Raw genomic sequence first — 22,662 nt, forward strand, 5'->3', positions numbered from 1 at the left:
AGCCACTTATTTAAGAACCCCCCCTGTAATAATCTCCAGGCTGCTGCCAGCTCATCATTTTTAGGCTCCTGGATTTTTCAGCTGGTTCCCCCCCCCCCCCCCCCCCCCCCCCCCACCAGCCACCACAAAAAAAGTATCAGATCGGCAATGGCTTCTCGGAACGGGGATACATAGGCAGCAGGCAGACATATAAAAAAACATGGTATATATCGTGTATGTAAGATGTTGAGATTATATAAGAAGTTGCTTAAACAAAAAGATGAATAAATAAATAAAAAAAAGGAAGAGAATCAAAACCACCAAAAAAGCTTGGGAAAGCTTGGTATCGTCTCCTCGTAAGACATTCATTCGCCAATCGACTTACAACTTGGCGAACTTGGCAATCTAAGATCATTCAGCCCTACTGACGCTCGCCAAGTGTCTTGGTTTGCGGCTTTAAGCTACCTACCTATACCTGCCTCCGATCCGTCACTCGAATAGAGAAGAAGAAGCGAAATAAGGAACAGCGATGGAGGCGGCCGAGCCCTCGGGACTGCAAGGGGAGCCGACGCAATGTGAGAAGGTTGGCGAGGCTATGCCTGACATTGCAGGCTTTGGCGTAAGTCTCCTTCTTGATTCTTGAAATGTGATCACGTTTTTCTCATACTTATGTTCTCGATGGGAGGGTAGGTCTTGTTAGGTCTCAGTGTGCAGGCGTTCATTTCCATCAGCTTATCGATCTGGGTTTTTTTCTGGACGAAACTTGGTCGGCTTGATGTCAAGCACCCGGAGGGTACCGCGGAGCATGAGAGTACGAAGAAGCGTTTGGGATTCCTGTCCTCCATTTTGATGGTGGGAAATGACTTGCAGATGATTACCGGTATGCCAATCCACGTACCTCGACCCCTTACTCCGCGTGCAACTTGACTGAGAATCATATCATTGGAAAGGTATCGCGCTCATCATCACGGCACTTGCGCATGGCCATGCTATTGACCTATACCACACACGCTTGGTCTTCGAGACCGTTAGTTTCGTCGGGTAAGTGTTAACCATCCCAACCGTTACCTGCATTGCAAGGTTGCTGATCTTTTTTGTGGCCATACAGCATTTCGAACGCGGCAGCACTTGTCTGCTACACCTTTACGAACACCAAAGCACCGAAAGACCGACTGCACAGATTCATGCCAGCACATTGGACTCCTCGGTTCCGCGTTTCGTACTTATTCGCCGTTCTATTCTTAGCGCTGACCATCTTCCTCGAAATTCGACTCGACGAATGGTCTCTAACGGCGGAGGAGCCCGGATTTTGCTACGTGACTACCGGACTCTCGATGTCAAGCGCAGGCCATCCAGTATCAGACAAGGGATACGTAGCTACTACGGCGATATGGCTTCTACTAGTCATGTTGGGTGCGTTGTTCTGCTCAGCCAAGTTCCGAAGACCGCTCTTGATCCTCAGCGGGCTGCAGTTCCCACTACACCTGTATATGATGATCAAGCTACGAATCGAGAATCAACCGTACCTGGAGGGGGAAAGTGAAAACGCTTGGGATTTTGGGCAGACGACAGCCACGATATTGCTTGGACTCGCCATCGGGCAGCTGGTTCATGAAGGTGTGGCGTACTTGAAATTTGAGAACGGGTTGAAGAAATATGGACCCCAGTACGCGTTATTCCCAGATGACCGAGATCCTGAGTCGGGTACTTTATTGGAAGAAGGTTTCAGAGCTATACAGGAAGTGAAGCGAGGCATAGACAACACTCGGGATACTCGGGATGCTCGGGTCGGTAGAGCAAGTGATGTGGAACGGCATGGAGAAAGTTCCGAAAGCCACGAGCTGACGAGGACGCCTGAAAGCACGCCTGAGAACAGGGCGTGAGCTATTAAAAGTTGTGTTTACCAAACAAAGATCATTTGATATAGTAACACGCGCATCTTTTAACAGTAGTGATGGGGCTGTGTAGAATGAATGAGAGGAACAAATGAGAATGAGAATGAGAATGAGACTAGGCAGGCAGTTCAAAGTTGAAGGTTTGACTAATAAGCAAGTACTAAGTAGTTATTGACTGTCAGTAACTGACATTGTCTGACAACAGTGACAAGAACCACGAGGACAGGGGTCTGAGCTAGAATAAACGGTTGGTCTGTGCGTAATTGTACCTTGCAGCAATGGACATGTATTATCGATAGGGCTTGAGTACTAACTAACTAACCTAACTATGTCATTTAAAAATATATTCGGAATTTCCTCACACCCGAATCTGAGACATTCCCTGCACGCCGAACCACCACGAGGGCATATGTAACACCCCCCTCGTGAGCCGCATATTGCTCATACAACCTACCTACCTCCTACCTCCTGACCTTCTTATTCCTCATAATCTTCATAATCCTCATATAAGAAGCCTACAATTTGTAGCCAAGCTCCCATTATAGGGAGTCTTCTTCTTGGCCCATCATGTCCAAAACCACGTTAGCCGTCATCGCAGCCGCAAGTGCTGGAGCCGGCGCTGCTATAACAGCCACCATGTACTCCCTAAGATCCCAATCCGAACGCAAGATCGATTCTATATCTACCAGTAACACCACCTCCAATTTACCAACTGCCCCGACACCGATACCTATTCCCGCCAAGCAAATCTTCACCCCCAACCAAGAAGCAATCCAGACCGGTTACTCGACCTCGGCTCCCCCAGTTCTAGGTCCTGTAGACCCCTCTGGCCTTTTCGAATATGGCTTCCCAGGTCCCATCGCCGATGTCGCAACCCGGCAAGCCCTGGTCTCCTCCTACGACCGACGCCTGCGCAACCCCCACTGGGTCGTCGAGCACATCACCCCCGCCTCTCTAGCCCTGCGCGACGGCGACCGCAAGCACAGCGTCTTCATAGAAGACGAAGGGGTCCCTGACAAGTTCCGCGCGCACCTAAAGGACTACTTCCGCTCCGGCTACGACCGCGGGCACCAAGTCCCCGCCGCCGACGCCAAGTGGAGCCAGACGGCGATGAACGAGACCTTCTACCTGTCCAACATGTGCCCGCAGGTCGGCGAGGGCTTCAACCGGGACTACTGGGCGCACTTCGAGGACTTCTGCCGCGGCCTCACGAGGCGGTACCCGAGCGTGCGCATCGTCACCGGCCCCCTGTACCTGCCGAAGCGCGACCCGGCCGACAACAAGTGGTACGTGCGGTACGAGGTGATCGGCAACCCGCCCAACGTCGCCGTGCCCACGCACTTCTACAAGGTCATCTTCGCCGAGGACGGCCGCGCCGGCGGCAACGTCGCCATCGGCGCCTTCGTCCTCCCCAACGCCCGCATCCCCAACGAGAAGCCCCTCGCCGACTTCGAGGTCCCCATCGAGGCCGTCGAGCGCGCCAGCGGCCTCGAGTTCGCCGCTAAGCTCCCGCCTCAGCGCCGCAAGCGCCTCTGCACTGATACCACTTGCGCGCTGGTTATTCGCGAATACGCGGACCGGCAAAAGGCCTTTGCCAAGCCGGAGAAGCGCTAAGCCGCTTTAGTTTGCAACGTTGGAGGAGGACACGTACAGTAGTACAACCAAGTCGGTTACGTCCACTTCTCGGTGCTGGCCCAGCCGGTCGGTCAGGTGCTTTTAACCTACAGGTAGCCAATTCAATGTTCCTCGCGATAAAAATGTATGTAAGCTAGAGAGAAAGAAAAGAAAAGAAAGAAAGAAAGAACACCCTAAAATTCTAGAGGAATGATAGATGCTAAAAAAACCATTTCTGCCATCTAGATCCCTACCTACCTACCTACCTACCACGGTATCTAAAGGACGAATCATCGATAGACATATACATACCATACGTACATAACTTTGCTTTATAAGCCATCTGGCCTAAACATGCCGATCACATACACGGGATACTGCATATAGGGGGTTACGGCGAATACATACTCAAGGGTGGGAAAGGGGGGCTAATCATGCTGAGCTGATATGAATAGATGATATATATATATATACATAGGGACATACGCCTTGCATTTGCATATGGAACTCAATATCATATACATACATGTAGTTATATGCTATTCAGGTATTCTTGTATTTATTGGTACACGGTGGATATATTGGATGCTTAATACAATACATACCTACTAGTGTTAGATACTACTAAGGCAGATGCCACGTATGAGTACCAAGAAGATGGATATCAAAGTAAATCAGTGCAAGTTCAAGCGTTGTCTGGAAACATATATTGCAAACACAACTACATAGAAGTAGCATCCGTTCGTCCGTTCGTATCTTAGAAAACTCATGCCCACACCTATCTATCTATCTATCTGCCTAGATAGGCACATAGCTATCAACTACCTAGGTAACTTTTGTCCCAGGAGAACGCCTTAAACGCCTTTGGGGTATCTGCCCTCTTTGCTAAGGAGCATCATCCGCACCAAAACTCATCATTCCCATGACGAGGCTGCTAGTGTATGCACACTAGGTACTACGCCCATATTGTTCCCTGACCTAAATAGGGAATCGCTTTTGCATACCAGATCCCGCCTTCTCGGCTTAGTCTTCGGATACTTTGATCAATGTCTTCCCCTTCCACGCGATCGAGTGGACAATTCGGAGCCTGGGTACTAGCGGCGACCGCGGTAAACTCGCTCGACTGGAAAAGCCCCTGTTCTCGCTTGTCCGGGACTATCTGGTCCCTCTAGGCTAGGATTTTGACCGCAAGAGGACGGCGTGGTCGGATGCAGATGGAGTTGAGAAGCAGTAGAGTCTGAGGGGACTTAACGCACTCGAGTGTAATTCCCCTTCTTCTGTTCCATTCGCAAACTCTCTTCTTGACTCGGAAGAGGTGCTCTTCTTCGACCGTTGCTGCCGTCCTGCATATCCGCGCCTCCAGGGGGGAGGACGGGGGGCGGGGGTGGCGGAAATCCTAGTGGCATGGTAAAATTGGGGGGCGGAGCAAATCCAGGCGGCATCATGCCCGGAGGAGGTGGAGGAGGTAGACCGGCTTTCTGCATCATCTCCGCTATCTTGGCTAAGTCGGCTGGGTTACTAGGATCTAGGCCACCGGGCAGTGGCGGCGGAGCACCAGGAATCGGGAACGGCAGAGGGGGTGGCGCGGCATTGAGCGTTGGAGGAGCAGTAACACCTGGGATGGGAGGTGGGGGAGGGACGCCGTTAGCGGGCAAAGAAAGTCCTGGAAGTCCGGGGAAGGTGAGTCCGGGCTGTCTGAGTGGCATTTTCTGATCGACCAGGCCTTCCATTTCATCTTCAAGTTCTTGTTCTTCTTCTTCTTGCCGTTGACGACGGCCACCACGTCGGTCCCAGGTGCCCTGCGCTTCTGCAGCTGCTTCGCCAATGTGGTATCTATCCCGAAAGATATCCGTCTCGCCAGGCCGGCCCCGAGACCAGAATCTTGTGATGCGGTCGTTCGAGCCCGATGCTAAGATGTGGCCCAAGGGGTGCCAGTCCAAAGACCAGATGGCAAAGTCATGGGCATAGGGCAGTTTGTGTGTTGGGTATATAGATTGCGCGGGTGCTGTTACTGGGTCTGGACTTTCGTAGACCGCCGTGCTAATGGCTTGGCCAGCTGGCGTGTTAGGTTCATCTAATAGATAATGAAACAAGGATCCTTCGCTACCACCAGTGCTTAGTAGATTCGAGTGGATAGGATGCCAGGCCACGGTAGAGATATCCTTCTCATGCCCTCTCAGAAGACAGATATCTCGCATCATTCGTATATCGAATATTCTTGCCGTCTGATCTCGTGCTGATGTTGCCAGGCACCAACCCATTACACGCTCGAATACTGTTTTGGTAATGGTGTTCTTGTGGCCGTGAAGTGTGGTTAAACATCTTTGAGTCCGAGGATCCCAAAGCTTGACAAGGTGGTCCTTAGATCCCGAAACGATTAATCCCTTGGTAGGGTGCCAGTCGCAGCTTTTTGCGTCCCAGCCATGACCCTGCAGAGTCGATTCGGCAATACCTCCAGCAAAGTCGAAAATCTTGAGGGATGAATCGTCAGATGCGGTAACGAATTTAGAGTCGTTAGGGCTGAAAGCCAAGTCTCTGATAGGGTCATTATGGCCCTGTATCACCTGAACATTGTTGAAGTTTGGCTGCCAATATTTGATTATGCCATCATGGTCGGCTGATATCAACCAGTCGTCGCTGTGGGAATAGGCCAAGGCACGGATGGCGACATCATGAGCTTGCATTATTGTCTCGAAGTTGAATCCAGTACCATTCCAGAGTGTAAATTCACCACTGCTTGACGCCGTTAACAAGCGACGACCTTCTGGAGTCCAGCGCACAACGTTGACCGGATGCTTGATCTTGTTCAGAGACGAATGAAGGTGTTTGGTGGGAATAGTGTCAGCAGAGTTGGTGACTCTTGCCAGTGGTGGTAGCATCTAGAAGCTATTTAGTACAGTTGATGGAACTATCAACTATCATGCCGATGGATGCTCTTTAACTTACATCAACGATGTAACTCGCACTTGGGCGTTCAGCCTCACCCTGGAAGCCCCCCTTGAATCGGGGTTTACGATTGCGCATCCAGTGCGCGAGGGTAGAACCATAGTCAGTAACCGGGCCTATATTCCAGCATTAATAAATGACAAGTTATTGGTGTATTAAGGATAATAAAAATGAGAATGAGAATGAGGCAGCATATATATATCATACTCATGGTAGAGACTAGAAGATGGAAAATATCTTCCTATAGCATCATAATTCTTCCACGAAACCAATAACGGCTTGTAGATATATGATGTGTATAAAATCCATGAATGAATAGCAAGATAGTAGAATAGTAGAATAGTAAAATACTCACGTCGACCTCTGGCCCTGGCAAAGCCGCCAGACTCATACCCTCCACCTGGCGCGCCATGATCCCCACGTGGATCGTAAGCCATAGTTTAAACTATCACAACATTCGTGTAGGAAATGGAAGTCGTGTGTGATTGGAAAGGGTTGGTTAAATGGTTGTTGTTGCTTAATCAATAGAATTTCCCTTGTTTGGCAAGAGGTGGTTGATGAATTAAAGATCAATGAAGGTCAAAGGTCAAAGGCGGCAACAATCAACAACGCCGAATTGAACGCCTCAGGGCTGTAACTAGTACCTACTATGTACTAGGTACTGGGTACTACTACTAGGTTAGGTAGGTACTAGGTAGTACTACTAGGTACCCTACATGTAGGTGCCTAGTTACATAGCGTAATTTGATTGCACAGTGACAAGGGAGCTTTTAGCCACAATTCCATTTCCAAGTCGTACCTGCCCCATGCTCGGTAACCTGCAGGAAGGTTGAGGCTGAAGCTAAGGTAAAGCCACAGATGTATACTCCGTATGTGCATACGTGATGGATCTTCACATGTTATGTATGTGATAATGTATGTATGTGAACATTCAAGATATCCAATATCAAGATATCCAATAATGTCTGCATCTCTCGGCCCACTTAACAGAGCTCTCCTATCCCCACTAACTACCCAGGATCGACAGGGCTTTTTGGCAGGGTCTCTGATGCAATGATGGCGATGTCTACTTGCATCCGTCATAAGGATGTATTGTACTAACCTAACCTTAGGTACGGAATAGTATGTAGGTTGGTAGGCAGGATCTAACCTAGGTATGTTCGGCAAGGACCGCCGTTCGCTTTTATTAACTTCCTAGTATGCCGAGAAGTCTGATGTCCCTCTTAAGATTTAACTCTCGTTCATTTTTCTCTCTACCACTTTATGATTTTTATGATTTCCAATTCTAAAACTTTTATAACACCTTCAACACTTTCCAATTGATCCAATTTGTGATATCAATACGAACCAGTCGTAATAGCAGCAGAAAATGACATCTGCCCCTCCCTCGAAAAAAGGCTCGAATACATCTGGTGCATAAGGTACCTACCTAGTACTAGGTAGGTTAGATATAAGACTCCGTACGTGCTACTCCCTCTCGCCATTCCCTAGTATAGGCATATTATATCGGCTTCGAAAGTTGATTCCAATAATATTTATGTCTTAGTTGTCATTCCTCCTTGATCCTTGGCGGTCAGGACCGTACCTGTACTAGTGTGGCGCTGTCAATATGAGACTTTCCTACTGGAGGATCATTGAGCATTGTGGGACTCTTCGCTGATAGTCACGTAGCTGTTGGCTCTCGATATACTTGCAACACTCCTCTCCCACTTCTCGAGGGAAATAGGGCTATAGGGGAAATCTTCAATGCAGTTTTTGTGTACACCGAGATAATACAATCGTTCAGCTCGACGGCCTATTTTCAACATGGACGCCATGGACACCTCGGCCACCACTACAAGTCTCGAATCCCCCGCCGGCACCGCATCCCTTCGTCGAGCCGATGGCGCAACAGGTTCTAATGCTGCTGCTGCTGCTGCTGTGCCAGCTACGAGCGAACCCAAAGATAAAGAGAAGTCGACATATGCTTTTAGAAAATACAGGCATATTACGGCCGTCCATTCGCAATCGAGACCTTCGACCTTAAGCCACGATACTAGTGCCCCTCCTAGCTTTATAGGGTTTCGCAATTTGATGGTCATTGTCCTAGGTATAATTCCGCCGTTGTGTTATGGCACATGTCAAATAGCGTGGGCTAACGGTTTTCAGTGGTGGGAAATTTGCGCTTGGTGATAGAAAATATGCAAAAGGTTGGTAGTGATCCGATATCATGTCGGATACGCGCTTACACTGCAGATAGTATGGCAATTTGATATGCTTAGGGTGTCACGACTTCGGACAAAAAGACGTCATAGTCGGCTTTCTGCTCTATATTCTAGTACCCTGTCACCTCTTCATCGCCTACTCGTTCGAATGGTATGCCGCCAAGCAAGCGCGGATATCGCGGGCTCAATCTCTACACAAGGGAGGATCATCGAGCCCAACCGAGGACCAGCAGGCCAAGTTCGAATCGACTTGGAGGCGTATCCGGAAAGCTCACCTGTTCAATGCGACTTTGGCCCTGGCCGTACATAGCTGGGTCGTGTATTTCCATATCTACCACCCTCTCATCGGCACCATAACGGAACTCCATGTCATCATTGTCTACATGAAGGTTATTTCCTACGCGTTGACAAACAGGGACCTGCGCCATGCATATCTTCACCCCGTTAAAGGCGAGCTGGCCGTCATCCCTGACCTGTATGCTCAGTGCCCGTATCCACAAAATATCACTATGAGTAATATAACATATTTCTGGTGGGCGCCAACGCTGGTTTATCAGCCAATATATCCTCGATCGGGACCTACTAGATGGTTGTTCGTCCTTAAGCGGCTCGGCGAGGTGGTTTGCTTGAGCGTATTCATATGGTATTGCAGCGCCCAATACGCGGCCCCGGTCTTATGGAACTCCCTGGACAAAATAGACCATCTGGATTTAGTGTCGATTGTTGAGCGGCTCTTGAAGCTATCCACGATATCGCTCATCATATGGCTAGCCGGATTCTTTGCTTTGTTTCAGTCTGCTCTCAACGCTTTGGCCGAAATCATGCGCTTTGGTGATCGCTCATTTTATGACGCCTGGTGGAATTCGGCTGGGTTAGGCGAATATTGGCGACTGTGGAACAAGCCAGTGTACCAATTTATGAAGAGGCACATTTTCTCGCCCCTAATAAGTAGGGGCTGGAGCATGCCGTCGGCTAGTATTGCTGTATTTTTCGTCTCAGCTGTGCTGCATGAATTACTCGTCGGAATCCCGACCAAGAATGTAATTGGTATGCGTCTTCCCTCATCCCCTTTCCTTTCTCTCCTTTTTTATTTTCTCCCAACCTTTCTTAAAGATTGTCAGAAGGATGTTTGCTTACTAGATGAAATAGGCGTTGCATTCTTGGGCATGCTTGTTCAGATTCCCCTGATCTGGTTCACACGCTTCTTCGAGAAGATGCCGGGTCCCCACGGCCATCTCATCGGCAACTCCATTTTCTGGGTCTCCTTCACCGTCCTCGGCCAGCCCTTTGCTGCTCTCGTTTACTTCTACGCATGGCAGGCCAAGTATGGCTCCGTTGCGAAGACGATGGCTATTAATCAAGCACGCACCGCAGCGCTGAGCTAGTGCCCAGCTGCCCCGGAAGACTTGGTGTTTGGATATGGGAAAATGGGATAAAAGGAGGTTGGATGTGGTGTTTTTTCCTTTTGGATCGATTAATATCTATGCATCAGTACCTCGGCTACCTAGCGATCGATCTTAGGCATAAATAGGTAGATAGAAAAAGCGATTTTGAGGTTCAAGAAATGCGGCTGCGTGACTGTTGATTTGTTGTAGTTTCTATCCTTATCTCAAGCTGAAGAGAAGTGTAGGACAGAGGTGTGCGTAAAGATTGATATTTACCTACCTACCTAAGGGAAGTCAGTTAGTATATTCATACCGGTACATATAACTCATTTAGGTTAGTTGAATGATATATAATTTCATTTCGTATCGTATCATCTCCCCCCTTAACCACGGCACCTACCCTACCTACGTGCCTATACCTTAACACTACCTACATAGTAGTATGATAGTACACCCATATCCACCTTCTCTCTAGGTTACGCAGGTACCTATATCCAGATCTATATATACACGGGCATGGGTATCCTACACCTACACCTCCACTTCCATTTCCATTTTTTTAATTTTTCCCTTTTCGAAATATTTCCTTATAGCCTCTGACCTTCCCTCCCCTCCCCTCCCCTCCACCCCAGCCCCCCCAACCCAATCCCCAAGCTCGCAACAAGCAAAGCAGCGTTAAAAGCCGCCATCATATAGAACGGAGCGCCCGGAGCCGCAACGTCGAACAAGTACCCGCCGAGCTTCGTGAGCAGCAGGATAGCGGCGCCGCCGCACCACGAGTATACGCCTGCGATGGAGCCCTTGAGGTGGACGCGGGAGATGGGTGCACCGCTAGCACCACCGGATTCGACTTCGGCGGTTGTTAGTAAGGCGTCGGTTTCACGTGCCCTTCCCCTACCTTCGTCCTCGTCTTCCTCGGTCCTGAGGGAGGAGGAAAGGGAGGAGGTGGAGGCGGCGAACCCCTCGGTAGCCAGCACACCGCGGCCGAGGGAGCCAAGACTACAGACGATAGCGCCGATCTGGCTGATGCCGATGAGCACCATGATCAAAAACACGGCGGGGCTTCCGCCGCGGCCGTTGACGTCGTGGTACTCCGGGCTCGCGAGGTGCGGGAACGCGAGGTATCCCGCGACGCCGAACAGGGCGGCGACGACGAGCGGCTTGTCCACGCCGATGCCCCTGCCCCGTCCCCTTTGAGTTCGGCTGCTGATGTACCCGAATAGTGGCGCGCAAAGCAGGGCGGCGAGCTGTGCGACGCCGGTTAGGATCGAGGCTAGGACGTACGCGGCGCGGCACTCTTTTTTCAGTTCGGGCGACGGGTCGTTGGGCGAGCCGCGGCAGAATCCGTTGCCGATGAAGAAGGCGTTGATGTATAACGGGATGAATAGCGAGATAGCGACAGTACTGGCGCGCGCAACGAAACCACCGAGATACCCGAGCGCGATGTGCGGGTCTGTGGCACCGAGGCGCAGCGACGACAGTAGTAGCCGATGGTATGGGAGAGGTCCACCTTGGGTTCTTCCAGTGGCTGTCTGCTGCGAAGAGGAGGATGAGGATGCCGCATCTGCGTTGTGATCATAAGCTATTCTCGCGTCTAGCGGCAGGCGGAGACCGAGGAGCATGCGCCACCCCTTCCCTTCTTCACCTTTCAAGCCCCGTAGACCGAAGAAGACAAAGATGGCTACGACGAGCGCAACAGAACCGACAACGTAGAAGCTATGTGTAATGGCCTCCGCGGGCGTCACGCCGTCCTTTTTGGAGAACTGCGCCGGCAGCGGCAGAAAGAGGACGAGTGCGACCAGAGCACCGCAACCTGTGAACAAGCCCACGTATCCAGCTAGAGCAGATGGTCTACCGCTTCTGCCTTCCACGCTACCATATGCGTCGGACGAATCTTCCGAACCATCGCTACTCCTGAGATTGCGCTCTATGGTAGTGAACCGCTCCGGAGTAATCGTGGCATCGCTCTCCAGGCTCAAAGCCAGGCTACTCCTCGGATTATGATTCGACTTGGGGCGCGAGCTCTCATTTTCGCTCACACTTTCACTACCAGTACCAGTACCGCTGCTCGCTCTTGCACTCCGCACACTAAGCGCATCCCTATCCCTTTCCCTCTGCTCCCCCTCCCCCTCCTCATCCTCCCCTTCCTCGCCCGCGCCACCACCCCCGGTAAGCACGGGCAAGATCGCCGTGACCATCGTCGCGGCCGCCGTCGCACCAAGCGCGAACCCAATGCGCGCGAGCACCAAGCTCGGGTACACATCGCGCGCCTGCACGAACCCGAACAGGCTAACAGCGATGATAGCGTACCCGATAACCGCGACCCATCTTACGCCGAGGCGGTCGCTGACGAGGCCCCAGACGGGGCAGGCGACGAGGGCGACGAGCTCGTCGACGAAGCCGAGGGTGCCGACGATGTCGCCGACGCCCGTCTTCACGCCCAGCAGGTCCGTGATCACGAAGGAGATGGCCGAGTTCAGGAAGACGAGGAAGGAGATGCTGAAGAGGGCGATGCCGAGGAGGTAGGTCGCGGCCTGCAGCGGGGTCGCTGACGGGCTAAAGGGGAGGAGGCGCGAGAGGAAGCGGGAGCGTGCCATTGTTTCGGAGGATATCGTGGAGGAGGAGGAGGAGGAGGTAGGGGCGAGTTGGGTATGAGTGGTGGTGGTGATTCGCCTTCATTCAAGGCAGGTAGGTTGGCAGGTAGGTTGGCAGGTAGGTTGGCAGGTATGGTTGGTAAATGTGAATGGTGCGGCGGAGGTTCGGATGGAATAGCCGCGCGTCGAATAGCTCGGACTTGAATTGGCTCCTTGATTCGGGATGTTCGGTATAACCTATACTCCTATACTACATAAATTGTAATAGATAATAACTAACTAACTCTCAAGAAGGAGAAAAATAAGAAGCAAATAAACGAGCGAAAGTTACATCTTCTACCCAGCAGATGGTATGCAGTCAAGATGTAAAGGAAGAAATTAGGTTAGAAGGACAGGTACGAATTGTAGTTGGCAGGTATGCAAATGGGCACTAATTTACTACGATAGTTCAAGTAACGCAGTGGTTACTTATCCCGGTCTGGGGTATCACATGTGGAAAAGAGGTGGGCAGTTAGGTCTTAAAGAGGTAATGGCCTATTAATGGCCTATTCTATTTTAGTACCACCTGCCGGTCCCCCCTCCAAAGCCGCCTACCATTTCCCCCCCAAACCTCCCCTGGGCCCTGGCTCGGTTACAGGTACCGGCTTACAGGGATGCTACTAGTACTAATGATGTAGGTATGATATCACATACAAATTTACATAAATACACAACTTCTAAGTATCACCATCTAACCTCAGAGCATTGCAACAAATGACAATACAACCATTTTGTTACCATAGGGCTGAAAGGATGAAAGGAGTACAAGCCACCACCTACATATCGTACTACGTGACTTTTTATGTATCTACCTAGGTTAGGTACTACATAGGGTAGAGAGCATCAGACTTCAGTTGACAGATAAGACAACATGTATTTCACTTCACTGCTCTTATATCGCCTAATACTCCTGTTGATCGTGGGGATTTATTTACACTCTATAAAGAGTAGTATGAAGTATCATCATAAACAAGTGAATGCATCCATCTGTCGTCGGAAATGTCTAGCATTAGTTCTCTCTCTTTTTGTAACAAGCAGAGCCTTTGCTCGATCCTTTGTGAATGCCCTGTCGTTGCCAGTCCCCAATAATCTTGAGAGACTACTACACAAATCGGATCAATGTCCATCCCTCCCTAACGCCGCCAATGATGAAGCATCTATCCATAATCTCGCAGGTCTTCGTTACAAATCACTCATACCACCCCTGATGACTTTGTCAGCACTGCGCACATATACAGAACAAGCAGTGTAACTGCTAGTTCTAGTGGTAAGCACACAAATGCTATAGCCATCACCAACAGAGACCAGCGAAATCGGGTAATAGTGGCGTCTAGGGCCGCATTGCGGGAAGACCTGTGCTCAAACTCGTTCCGAGGTGCTTGCTCTCTCCCCGAGCTAGAGTCTCCATCATAGTAGGAGCCATCTTCAGCATCATCTTCATCATCAGACTTGGATTGTCAACCGAAGTGGAATCCGCCTGGGAAGCCCTGGGCTCGTGTGCGGCCTCCGAAGCCGCCACCACCACCGAAGCCTTGGGAGCCTCCAAAAGATCCGCCGCCGTTCATCATGCTGAATAAGATCTCGGGATCGATACCACCGGCCATACCTCCTCCCATGCCACCTCCACCGCCGAACATGTCAGCAGGGTCAATAAGGTCATCACCACTGTCATAACGAGCACGTTTCCTGCGATACGTCAGTCCAAGCAGAATCTATCATTTTATATAAGGAGGTACATACTGTGGATCGCTCAAGGTTTCGTAAGCTTCACCAATGTCCTTGAAACGTTCGGCGGCCTCCTCGTCGTTGGGGTTCTTGTCTGGGTGGTGAATAATGGCAAGTTTACGGTATGCCTTCTTGATGGCCGTCTCATCCGCATCTTTGCCAATACCAAGAATTTTATAATAATCCTTGCGCTGGCTCTTCTTGAGCTCTAACTCGGCCTTTCGTATTTCCTTGAGTATGGATCGATCCTCGGGGTCGATCTCTTGAATCGCCTTCCATTCACGAACCGCATCCTCCCACCGTTCTGCTTGGCCCAGTGCATTGGCCTTGGTCTTTCTGGCCTTGGTGTAACTCGAATCCAGCGCAATGGCTTGCTCACAGTCGGCAATAGCCTCGTTGAACTGCTTCAGCTTAAGCCGGCAGAGGGCTCTGTTTTGGTACAACTTCGAGTTCGTTCCTCGGTTGGCGGGATCTACCTCCAGAGCAGACGAGTACTTGTCAAATGCTGCTTGCCATCGCCCGGCCTTGTAGTCGGAATTGCCTTCCTCCTTCATTCTATCCAATTTCTGGACTGTTCGAAGCCACTTGACGGCATCTTTGAAATCGGGGTCACAGCTTAGGGCTTTTCGGAAGTGCTGAATGGCTTTATCGTTTTCTCCCTGTGCATATAGGGCACGTCCTCTCAACACCAACGCCTCGGGGTCCTGGCTATTGTATCTAAGAAGAGCCATGGCCACGTTCTGTGCCTCGCCCAATGCATTAATGCCACCCATCTTAAGATAAGCATTTCCCCTCATCAGTTGCCACTTTCGGGGTTTGCCTGCACCGGGTCCGAGCAACTTTTCGGCTTGGTCCAAAGCATGTAGAACCATAGAACCACTAGTGCCACGGTCAAGGGCATCCTGGGCCGCTCTCATGTGATGCTGCATCTCCTTAGCGGCAGCCATGTCCTTCGCAGAGGCGGGAGGTTGAATTCGACCGAAAGTGGTCATGGCTTCATCGGGGCGGCCAAGACTAGTGTAGATTCGAGCCAAACGCAAGAGAAATTTGGCATTGTGGGGGTCCAAATCAACAGCTCGCGAGCAATCCTCTAATGCGGATTCGAAACGGCCATCGGACATGTAAGCGGCGGCCCGGTTGCTAAGATACGTAGGCTCGTCTGGCATAAGTTGGATGGCTAGAGATTATGTCAGCTTTCAAGAACTATCCTTAGTAATCAATATTACAAAACCATACCACTGGTGTATTCGGCAATGGCCCGCGAGTAATCCTTCTGCTTGAAGAATCTGTTACCGTCCGCCTTATGCGCCTCGGCGGCTTCGGCATCAGTTGGAACCGGACTGGAAGGGTTAGACCGATGAGGCGGTGGAGCCGGGACGGGACCCTCGGAATCGTCACTTGCTCCATTCTTGACACCGTTGGTAGGTGGGGGTGTGCTGATTGGGACGGTGAAAGAAGCCTGGGTTTGCACAGGAGGTGGTGAGGTGGGGGGGACGGAGGTGTCTTTATCGACATCCATCTTGTCGACCGAGTTTCGGTTGCTCATGTTATACTGGGCAGAAAGCCGCTTTATCTCCTCGGGAGGCAAGTTGAGAGGATGTGTGTTGGGGTCAATCTTGCTACGACGAGAAGAGCCTTGCTCGGTGGAATGTTTCGCGTGGGTGCGAGAGCTTCGCGGTTTAGGCTGCTCCCGCGTGCTGGGTGATGCGGGGCGTAACGTTTTTTTAGTCGGCGACTTTGAAGAGCTGGACGAAGGCTTAACAGGCGAGGTTGACTGCGACCGAGGGGTTTGTGGTTGTAACTTCTCTTGTGAGAGATGCGGCTGGTGGTGGTGAGGACTACGGTGAGATTCGGTACTAGTCTCGCCTGAAGTCTTTTTGGGTGATTTTTTGGAGTTGAATATACCCTTCATTTGGAATACAAGTATCTTTTTTTTTTCTTCCTTTTTTAAGAAGAAAAAAAAAACTTGGGTCAAAATGCAATCCAATAGGCGGTGCGGTACGTATTCAAAGGTTCCCACTCCTCATGTATTACCTAAGGCGCAGGCAATTAATAGAACCTTTCCGCTTCAAACGCCCCTTCGACAACCTTCTGCTGGGTGCTGGATCCCGGTTAATCCTAGTGCGAAAGAAAAAAAAATTAGTGAGATTCATAAAGAATAAAAGACAAGTGTTGCGCCAATGCCGCTAAGGTTTATGTTTAATAGCGAAGGTTCGGCGTGCCAGATGTAGAAAGTGGAAAAATAAAATAAAATATTTTTTTTTGGATTGAAAAAGGTCTGGTACTGTAGCTTTGCGGTGACGCGCCATTGGGGGGGGGGAGGGATCGCACTTACACTGCGAAGGACGCCGAACTTGTAAAATAGTTTGTCCTGCCAGCTTTTCTTTTGAATAGCAAACAGATTCAAATGCGTCGCAGAATACAAAACGAAAATGTCGTCCGTCTGGTATTCAATGTGATTGCTGATTTAAAAGCCCAATTAACTTAATAGGTATCCAGGTGGTCGCGAAAAGGTTATAAGTTAAGCTTGGGAGAACCTTGAACCTGAGCGCTCAATGGTTGACTGGCCTACTTAGGTAGGGAGTAGGTTAAGTAGGACGGCCCCAGATAATTCGAAGTAGTACTAAAAGAAGGCCGTTATGGAAGAGGAACGGCGCGAGTAAAGGGAAATAAAGGGAAAAAAGGATGCAACCTTAAGAAGCGTTTGTGAAAGGCAAGCGAACTAAAAAAGAAGATGGTTTAAGTTCAAATTCAAGAAGTGCGTGAAAGATGACAGCAGGTAGTAGAGGGTAGAGGTAGTACTAGTAGTATGTGAAGTACAACGGTAGGTACTAGGTATGCAGTGAGGTAACGGATTTATCAGCCTGTTGCCTTATTGCATTGGCATACACAGACACTACTATCCGTATATAGAGAATAAGACGGCGGTGCAACAGCCAACTAGGTATGCACAAAAACAGATAAATTTCACGGGTTTTGTCTGTTAAATGAGGAATAAAATCATCAGGCTGGGATTTGATTTTTGAAATTTTGTGAAATGGGTGCATATGTACGAAGTACGTATGCATGTGTAGTTATTTGGAAAACCCCCAGAGATCAATGATCCAAGTTGCCAGAAGTCCCGAGTACTTGGTCATAGAGCGGGTCAATGTAATTGAATGCATTGGCCATGGCCTGTAAAGTGTGTACAGAATACCTGCTTACATAGTAGTGTCTACCTGGCTGGCAGCCTGGGTAGCCTGGGTAGGTAGGTACGATACGGCAACGTTGAAATGCCTAGGGTTAGAACTTAATAAGGCATTTTTAGCTGCTAGGCTTTCTTTCCGTCGCCGCCGTCATTGTCCAGCCCCCCCTCAACTAGGTACCTTACCTAGGTACCTTACCTAGGTACCTTACCTAGGTACCTTACCTACCTATCCATAATCCCATACCCTGGACAACTTTGATCTCTAATACCGTAAAAACCATCTGGGCATTCAACGTTGCTCTATAATACTGCCCACTATAATTTCTAGCTCTCACCACTTTTTAACCATCACCATCGCCATCACTATCACTAACACCACCATTGCCTGGGTAACTATTATTATAATTTGCCCATCTACATAGTATTTATCTAACATCCTTCCCGTATTCATATGATTCAGTGTGCCTCTATGTTCGGTTAACCAATGGCCAATCCAGAAACCTGGTTTTGTTTACAAGTCTTTAGCGGCTACAGCATAAGTGCGGTATTCTGAATGGTTATATATTCCCGTAACGCTTGTTCATGTAACATCATACCAGGCTGTCAGGCCAATCTTCTTGTCCATCTCGTAATAAGAAAAGGCTGAACACTGCGTTGTGCTCTGATAATAATGCTTGTTTGTATGTAACTATTTGTTGTTTCTTCAGACTAGGTTAGCACTCTATCCTCCCTTCCTGTCTCTGTCTCTCACACTCTCTATACTATCCCTCCCTCTTTATCTTTTCTATTTCCTAGCCTCGTATCTCTTCCATCCAACAAGAATCCCATTCAACCTACTGTACAGTACATGTAACTAACCTAGATTGATATCATTCAATCATTGATTGCATGATATGTATGTACGTAGTGGTAGTGGGCTCGTTGATACTGTGTGCGCGGAGTCCTCCATCCTGGCAAGCCGAGATGAAAAGATGAACAGGGGTAGCAAGGATCGTTCCGAGGGCGGCATGCAGTCCCTGCAACCAAACAGCCTAGCCCACCCCTTCTCCAGCCAATGGACCCCTTTCTATCCCACCGATTCTCGAAGCTTCCATGGGGAAGGGTACATACATGTCTGAAGTCTGATGTAAGAGTCGCAGGTATCTGGGCGCTTGGACCAGCGGGACCGATGCTGTCATGGCAGTCATAACAGTCATGTCATAGCAGCATGCAGCAGGCTGGGCGCGCCAAGGATGCCAAGTTGTGACTGTAACCGAGTCTTATCCCTCTTATCCCTCTTGTCCCTTCTTGTCCCTATTGTTCCCGCAGTGTGGCAGAAAGTGGATGTGTTTCAACTATCCAGCCCGCTCTTTGACGCTACACTGGTACATAAATATCAGATTTATGGTTAGCAACCACATGGCACACCGCGTGATTTGTTGGGGTTTCTTTGGGTTCAATCAATGTTGTTCATATCTAGGTACAATGCCTATTAGCCTACATATGTACCCTACGCCGTATTATATCATTGATACTTTCATTAATATTCAATGTTATTTACTTTTAACTTTATTAGTTAATATGCAATCCAATCAAACGCACGTGCATGTGGCAGGTGCCATTGATATCTTCATCAATGATTGATTGCAAAGTTCGCAAAGTTCAGTCAGGTACAGTACCTGAATTCAGGGGTCCCGATAACGTTGTTTGTACGACATAGTACAGCAAACCGGCGCCAGGCCACATTTCTCCCCGGTGTTGGACCCTTCCTTACCTATTAGTGTACGTCGTACTAACTTGGATGTATGTATAATACCATACATAACTAGATTAAATCATTAATCACATCTTACTATACCATATACCTTGAACAGTCCTATGTACATACATACATATATGTACATAAATCTATACTATGATACATTCATATGCATATACCAGACTGTTAATTACGTAATGTGTATTATTCTTTATATCCATACAACATCGAATACTTCATTGGCTACATAATTAAGGCACTTCCATATTCATTCAACCACCGTGACACTTTATGTCTAGTTCCCACTCCCAAGGCTGTAATCTCATGCAGGGACTTGTGTGTGTTTTCTTCACCAGTTCACCTTACATACACCGTAGGTCCTGAAACACAAGAACAACAGAAGGGCCATCACTTTTGATCTCCAAGGTGGGATGAATGCGATTTCATCATACCCACGCCCCTCTCTCTCTCCCTATACCCCCATAATAATATACTAATTATCCTCTCTTTCACCTACTGACTGACTGACTCCTTTCTTGATACCTGCCCCATAGACTAGTCGTACTCATCATCAGACTTCATACTCATACTCATACACGACATACACCCCCACATAGGTACACATGGGCATCCGCATCCACAATCCCTATCCTTCACCCCTCCGAACTTTCATTCGAGCTCGGCTCCGACGACCCATTGCCCCCGACGATCGAGTTGACGAACTCCTGGTATCGAAACACCTCTCCACGGCGACCAAGCCCGCCCGCCATGCTCTTGCTGAACGCGCGGCGGCCGCTGAAGCCGCCCATGATCTTGTCGACCTCGCTCGGCGTCAGCGCGCGCTCTCCGGGCTCCGCCGCCGTGTGCAGCAGCGCGTCCCGCAGCTCCATCAGGTCCACCTGCCCGCTGTCGTCCTCGTCGAACGCCGCGAACGCCGACAGCAGCTCCGCTGGCGGCGACATCGCCGTCAGTGTTGATGCGATCGAGTTGAGGAATACGGCTAGCGTTGTCGTGTAAGGCCCCGAGGCGGGGAAGAATTGCGAGACGTCGGAGGGCTTGGAGGGGAGGCCTGTTTTGTGGTGAGTATGGTTAGTTTGGTTGGTTACTTTCATTATCATCTCATCCATCGTGATTTGTTTGGTGTAACGTAGACGAGAGACCCCGTCATATGGTATAGAATAATAGGGTATAGTATGGTATGGTATGGTATGGGTTTGTATGGCATGGTTTGCTTACCTAACTGGTTGAGCATGTCTGCGACGTCCTCTTTATTCACGACTCCGTCACTGTCTCTATCCAAGATCTGGAATCCATCTCTGAGCACTCTGACCTGCGCCGGCTGTAGCTGGGAGAGGGCGTTCCCTTGCAACGGCGGTGGGGACCTGGCTGACGATATGTGGGCGGGGGAAGCGAGGGATCGGTATGGTGCCATATCGGCGGTCTGGCTCAACCCGCGGGGCGTCTGACTATCGGAATCGCTCGTGGGCGACTCTACGGTGGCAGCGAATCTGGAGGGAGTAGAGGCAGTGTGCACGGCGCTGGACTTGGTGGGCGAGGTCGTGGGAGTGGTGTATTTAGGTGTTGACGGCGATGCAGGGGAGCCGGGGCGACGGAAAGGGGAACTTCGAGGAGAGCCGTAACCAAGAGGTGATGGCTTATATCCCGCTGGCGTGGCCTACGTACGGTCAGAACTTTTTCGTTCCAATCAAGTATCATGACAGAGAGATGATCGATGCAGGGAGCTCCGCTGCCAAGTGGGTTTTTCATTACTCACCATTGTCGCGACCAAGATTACCCGAGGGCTTGTCTCAGATCCTAATGATCAAAATAAAGTAGAAACGATTTTCGAAAGAATATGGTTCGTTAGGAAAATCGGTGAATCCCAAGTCAAGTCACGTTTGGCTTTGGGAAAATGGAAAAAACCGGGTTCGATGTTTGTGATTGTATTCGGAGAATAATATCGTAAAAGAGAATGGAAAAGGGGACTTGAGAGAGGCGTAAGTACAGGATAATCGCGTTCAATGTTGGCTTCACGTCTTTACCTTAGGTGTGATGTCTTGGTTCTAAGCTTAATTATTGATGTATCTTGGATTGTATTGGTTGCAAAGAACCGTTGCGGAGCAACCAGGTGCCCCCACCTACTAGATATGGTCTTACAACGTCACAAATAGTGGGCACTGGTCAGGGATGTATGCTGTAGTTATGTACTACTGTAGACTCCCTATGTATTGTACACTACGGCGTAGTAGGAAACCACCAGGAACCGTCACATGCATCACATAATTACCTAACCTTAGGTTAGGTTAGTAGGTACATACATAACTAACTAGTTACCTAGTAACTTGAACTCAGATACCGCATGTTCCAACACCAACATTGAAACTTTTCAGAGGAAAACTGCCCCATCAGAAATTACGGCTACCCATCCATAAAACCTAGCATTACGGTACAGTTAGTGATGTGTGTGACGTCTTTTAGCTTCAAAATAGTTAACTACTAGTGTAGTGTATTTCCAAGCCTTCGGGAAAATAAAAAAACCCAAAAAGGGCTTGAGATCAATGGATGAATACCTGGGTAACTACTAAGTATGTACATACATAGTTATAAAAAGGAGGCTGGTGAACATCAAACCGCCACCACCAACCAACGCCCCAAGATCCTCCAAGCCCTAAATCAAGCCCCCCCCCCCCCCTATCCCCTCCCAAAGGTCCTGTGCAATAATACCATGCATCCCTATGTAGTTACATATGAACGTATAAAACTATTAAAACTCTACGTGGGCGTTCTAGACCACTGCATGCCTAGGTCAATCTTAATTTGAACACCAAGAAAGAAAAAGGAAAAAGGAAAAAAAAAACGCCACTTGAATGCGTCCATCGGCCGGCCCGTCCCGGCAGCAACGTCACTTGAAATCGATCGAATAGGAGGTCCGAAGAACGGTGGTCGTTTTTTATGTTAGTTAACTAGTCCGTCGTATAACTATGTATGTATGTTATGTGCCTTAGTGTAGGAATAGGATTGCAGTGATTCCAGCCACTGGCGCTTAGATAGGAATAACTCGTTATCCATAACTGGGATATAATATATGTACATGAACTCAGACTAGATTCTGCCGCGATCGGCAAACGTATTGTACCTACATACGTACACTGGGTAGGTCTATAGCTACTAGCTACAAACAACAGCATGTGCTATACCCAACGAGTTCTAACAAGCCCAAAAAAGTACAAAGACGCCATATCCAGTACACTCCTAGGTATATCATACAACAGCTGTCTGACCTAGGTGCCTACCTAGGTGCGAACGGCGCCTCGAAGAGAAGGGGCAAAATGGTGCCGTTCTGGATGCACGTCATC

The 22,662-nt window shown here is 49.3% G+C and overlaps 8 protein-coding genes across 8 annotated transcripts; 4 read left to right on the top strand and 4 right to left on the bottom strand.

The window, feature by feature from the left end:
• Positions 1-118: 118 nt before the first annotated feature.
• On the top strand, positions 119-2,050 carry GGS25DRAFT_477272 (uncharacterized protein). Its single transcript, XM_049259838.1, has 4 exons — positions 119-384; positions 449-859; positions 930-1,020; positions 1,088-2,050. The coding sequence occupies exons 2-4, from the start codon at positions 829-831 to the stop codon at positions 1,860-1,862; spliced, it is 897 nt and encodes a 298-aa protein (XP_049120394.1). The 5' UTR covers positions 119-384; positions 449-828; the 3' UTR covers positions 1,863-2,050.
• Positions 2,051-2,232: 182 nt separating this feature from the next.
• On the top strand, positions 2,233-4,151 carry GGS25DRAFT_477276 (uncharacterized protein). The gene has a single exon (XM_049259839.1). The coding sequence runs from the start codon at positions 2,442-2,444 to the stop codon at positions 3,486-3,488; it is 1,047 nt and encodes a 348-aa protein (XP_049120395.1). The 5' UTR covers positions 2,233-2,441; the 3' UTR covers positions 3,489-4,151.
• Positions 4,112-7,142, bottom strand: GGS25DRAFT_137455 (WD40-repeat-containing domain protein). Its single transcript, XM_049256282.1, has 2 exons — positions 6,435-7,142; positions 4,112-6,367 (listed from the first exon to the last, which is right to left on the bottom strand). The coding sequence occupies exons 1-2, from the start codon at positions 6,510-6,512 to the stop codon at positions 4,736-4,738; spliced, it is 1,710 nt and encodes a 569-aa protein (XP_049120396.1). The 5' UTR covers positions 6,513-7,142; the 3' UTR covers positions 4,112-4,735.
• Positions 7,143-7,879: 737 nt separating this feature from the next.
• On the top strand, positions 7,880-10,109 carry GGS25DRAFT_137478 (MBOAT, membrane-bound O-acyltransferase family-domain-containing protein). The gene is made up of 4 exons (XM_049256283.1): positions 7,880-8,523; positions 8,583-8,623; positions 8,674-9,685; positions 9,788-10,109. Exons 1-4 carry the CDS (start codon positions 8,241-8,243, stop codon positions 10,021-10,023), a joined length of 1,572 nt encoding a protein of 523 aa, XP_049120397.1. The 5' UTR covers positions 7,880-8,240; the 3' UTR covers positions 10,024-10,109.
• Positions 10,110-10,337: 228 nt separating this feature from the next.
• GGS25DRAFT_529373 (uncharacterized protein) lies at positions 10,338-13,109 on the bottom strand. The gene has a single exon (XM_049265279.1). The coding sequence runs from the start codon at positions 12,618-12,620 to the stop codon at positions 10,611-10,613; it is 2,010 nt and encodes a 669-aa protein (XP_049120398.1). The 5' UTR covers positions 12,621-13,109; the 3' UTR covers positions 10,338-10,610.
• Positions 13,110-13,399: 290 nt separating this feature from the next.
• GGS25DRAFT_137603 (uncharacterized protein) lies at positions 13,400-14,139 on the top strand. Its single transcript, XM_049256284.1, has one exon. The coding sequence runs from the start codon at positions 13,528-13,530 to the stop codon at positions 13,906-13,908; it is 381 nt and encodes a 126-aa protein (XP_049120399.1). The 5' UTR covers positions 13,400-13,527; the 3' UTR covers positions 13,909-14,139.
• On the bottom strand, positions 14,114-16,293 carry GGS25DRAFT_518523 (uncharacterized protein; the record flags this gene model as incomplete). Its single annotated transcript, XM_049263554.1, has 3 exons — positions 14,114-14,342; positions 14,397-15,558; positions 15,618-16,293. 3 exons carry the CDS (start codon positions 16,291-16,293, stop codon positions 14,114-14,116), a joined length of 2,067 nt encoding a protein of 688 aa, XP_049120400.1.
• Positions 16,294-19,418: 3,125 nt separating this feature from the next.
• GGS25DRAFT_477298 (EF-hand) lies at positions 19,419-21,502 on the bottom strand. Its single transcript, XM_049259840.1, has 4 exons — positions 21,081-21,502; positions 20,543-20,981; positions 19,854-20,375; positions 19,419-19,725 (listed from the first exon to the last, which is right to left on the bottom strand). The coding sequence occupies exons 1-3, from the start codon at positions 21,081-21,083 to the stop codon at positions 19,960-19,962; spliced, it is 858 nt and encodes a 285-aa protein (XP_049120401.1). The 5' UTR covers positions 21,084-21,502; the 3' UTR covers positions 19,419-19,725; positions 19,854-19,959.
• Between the last annotated feature and the right edge of the window lie 1,160 nt (positions 21,503-22,662).

The sequence above is a fragment of the Hypoxylon fragiforme genome (assembly GCF_022984875.1).
Source record: "Hypoxylon fragiforme strain CBS 206.31 chromosome Unknown GGS25scaffold_2, whole genome shotgun sequence".
Classification (NCBI taxonomy): Eukaryota; Fungi; Ascomycota; class Sordariomycetes; order Xylariales; family Hypoxylaceae; genus Hypoxylon; species Hypoxylon fragiforme.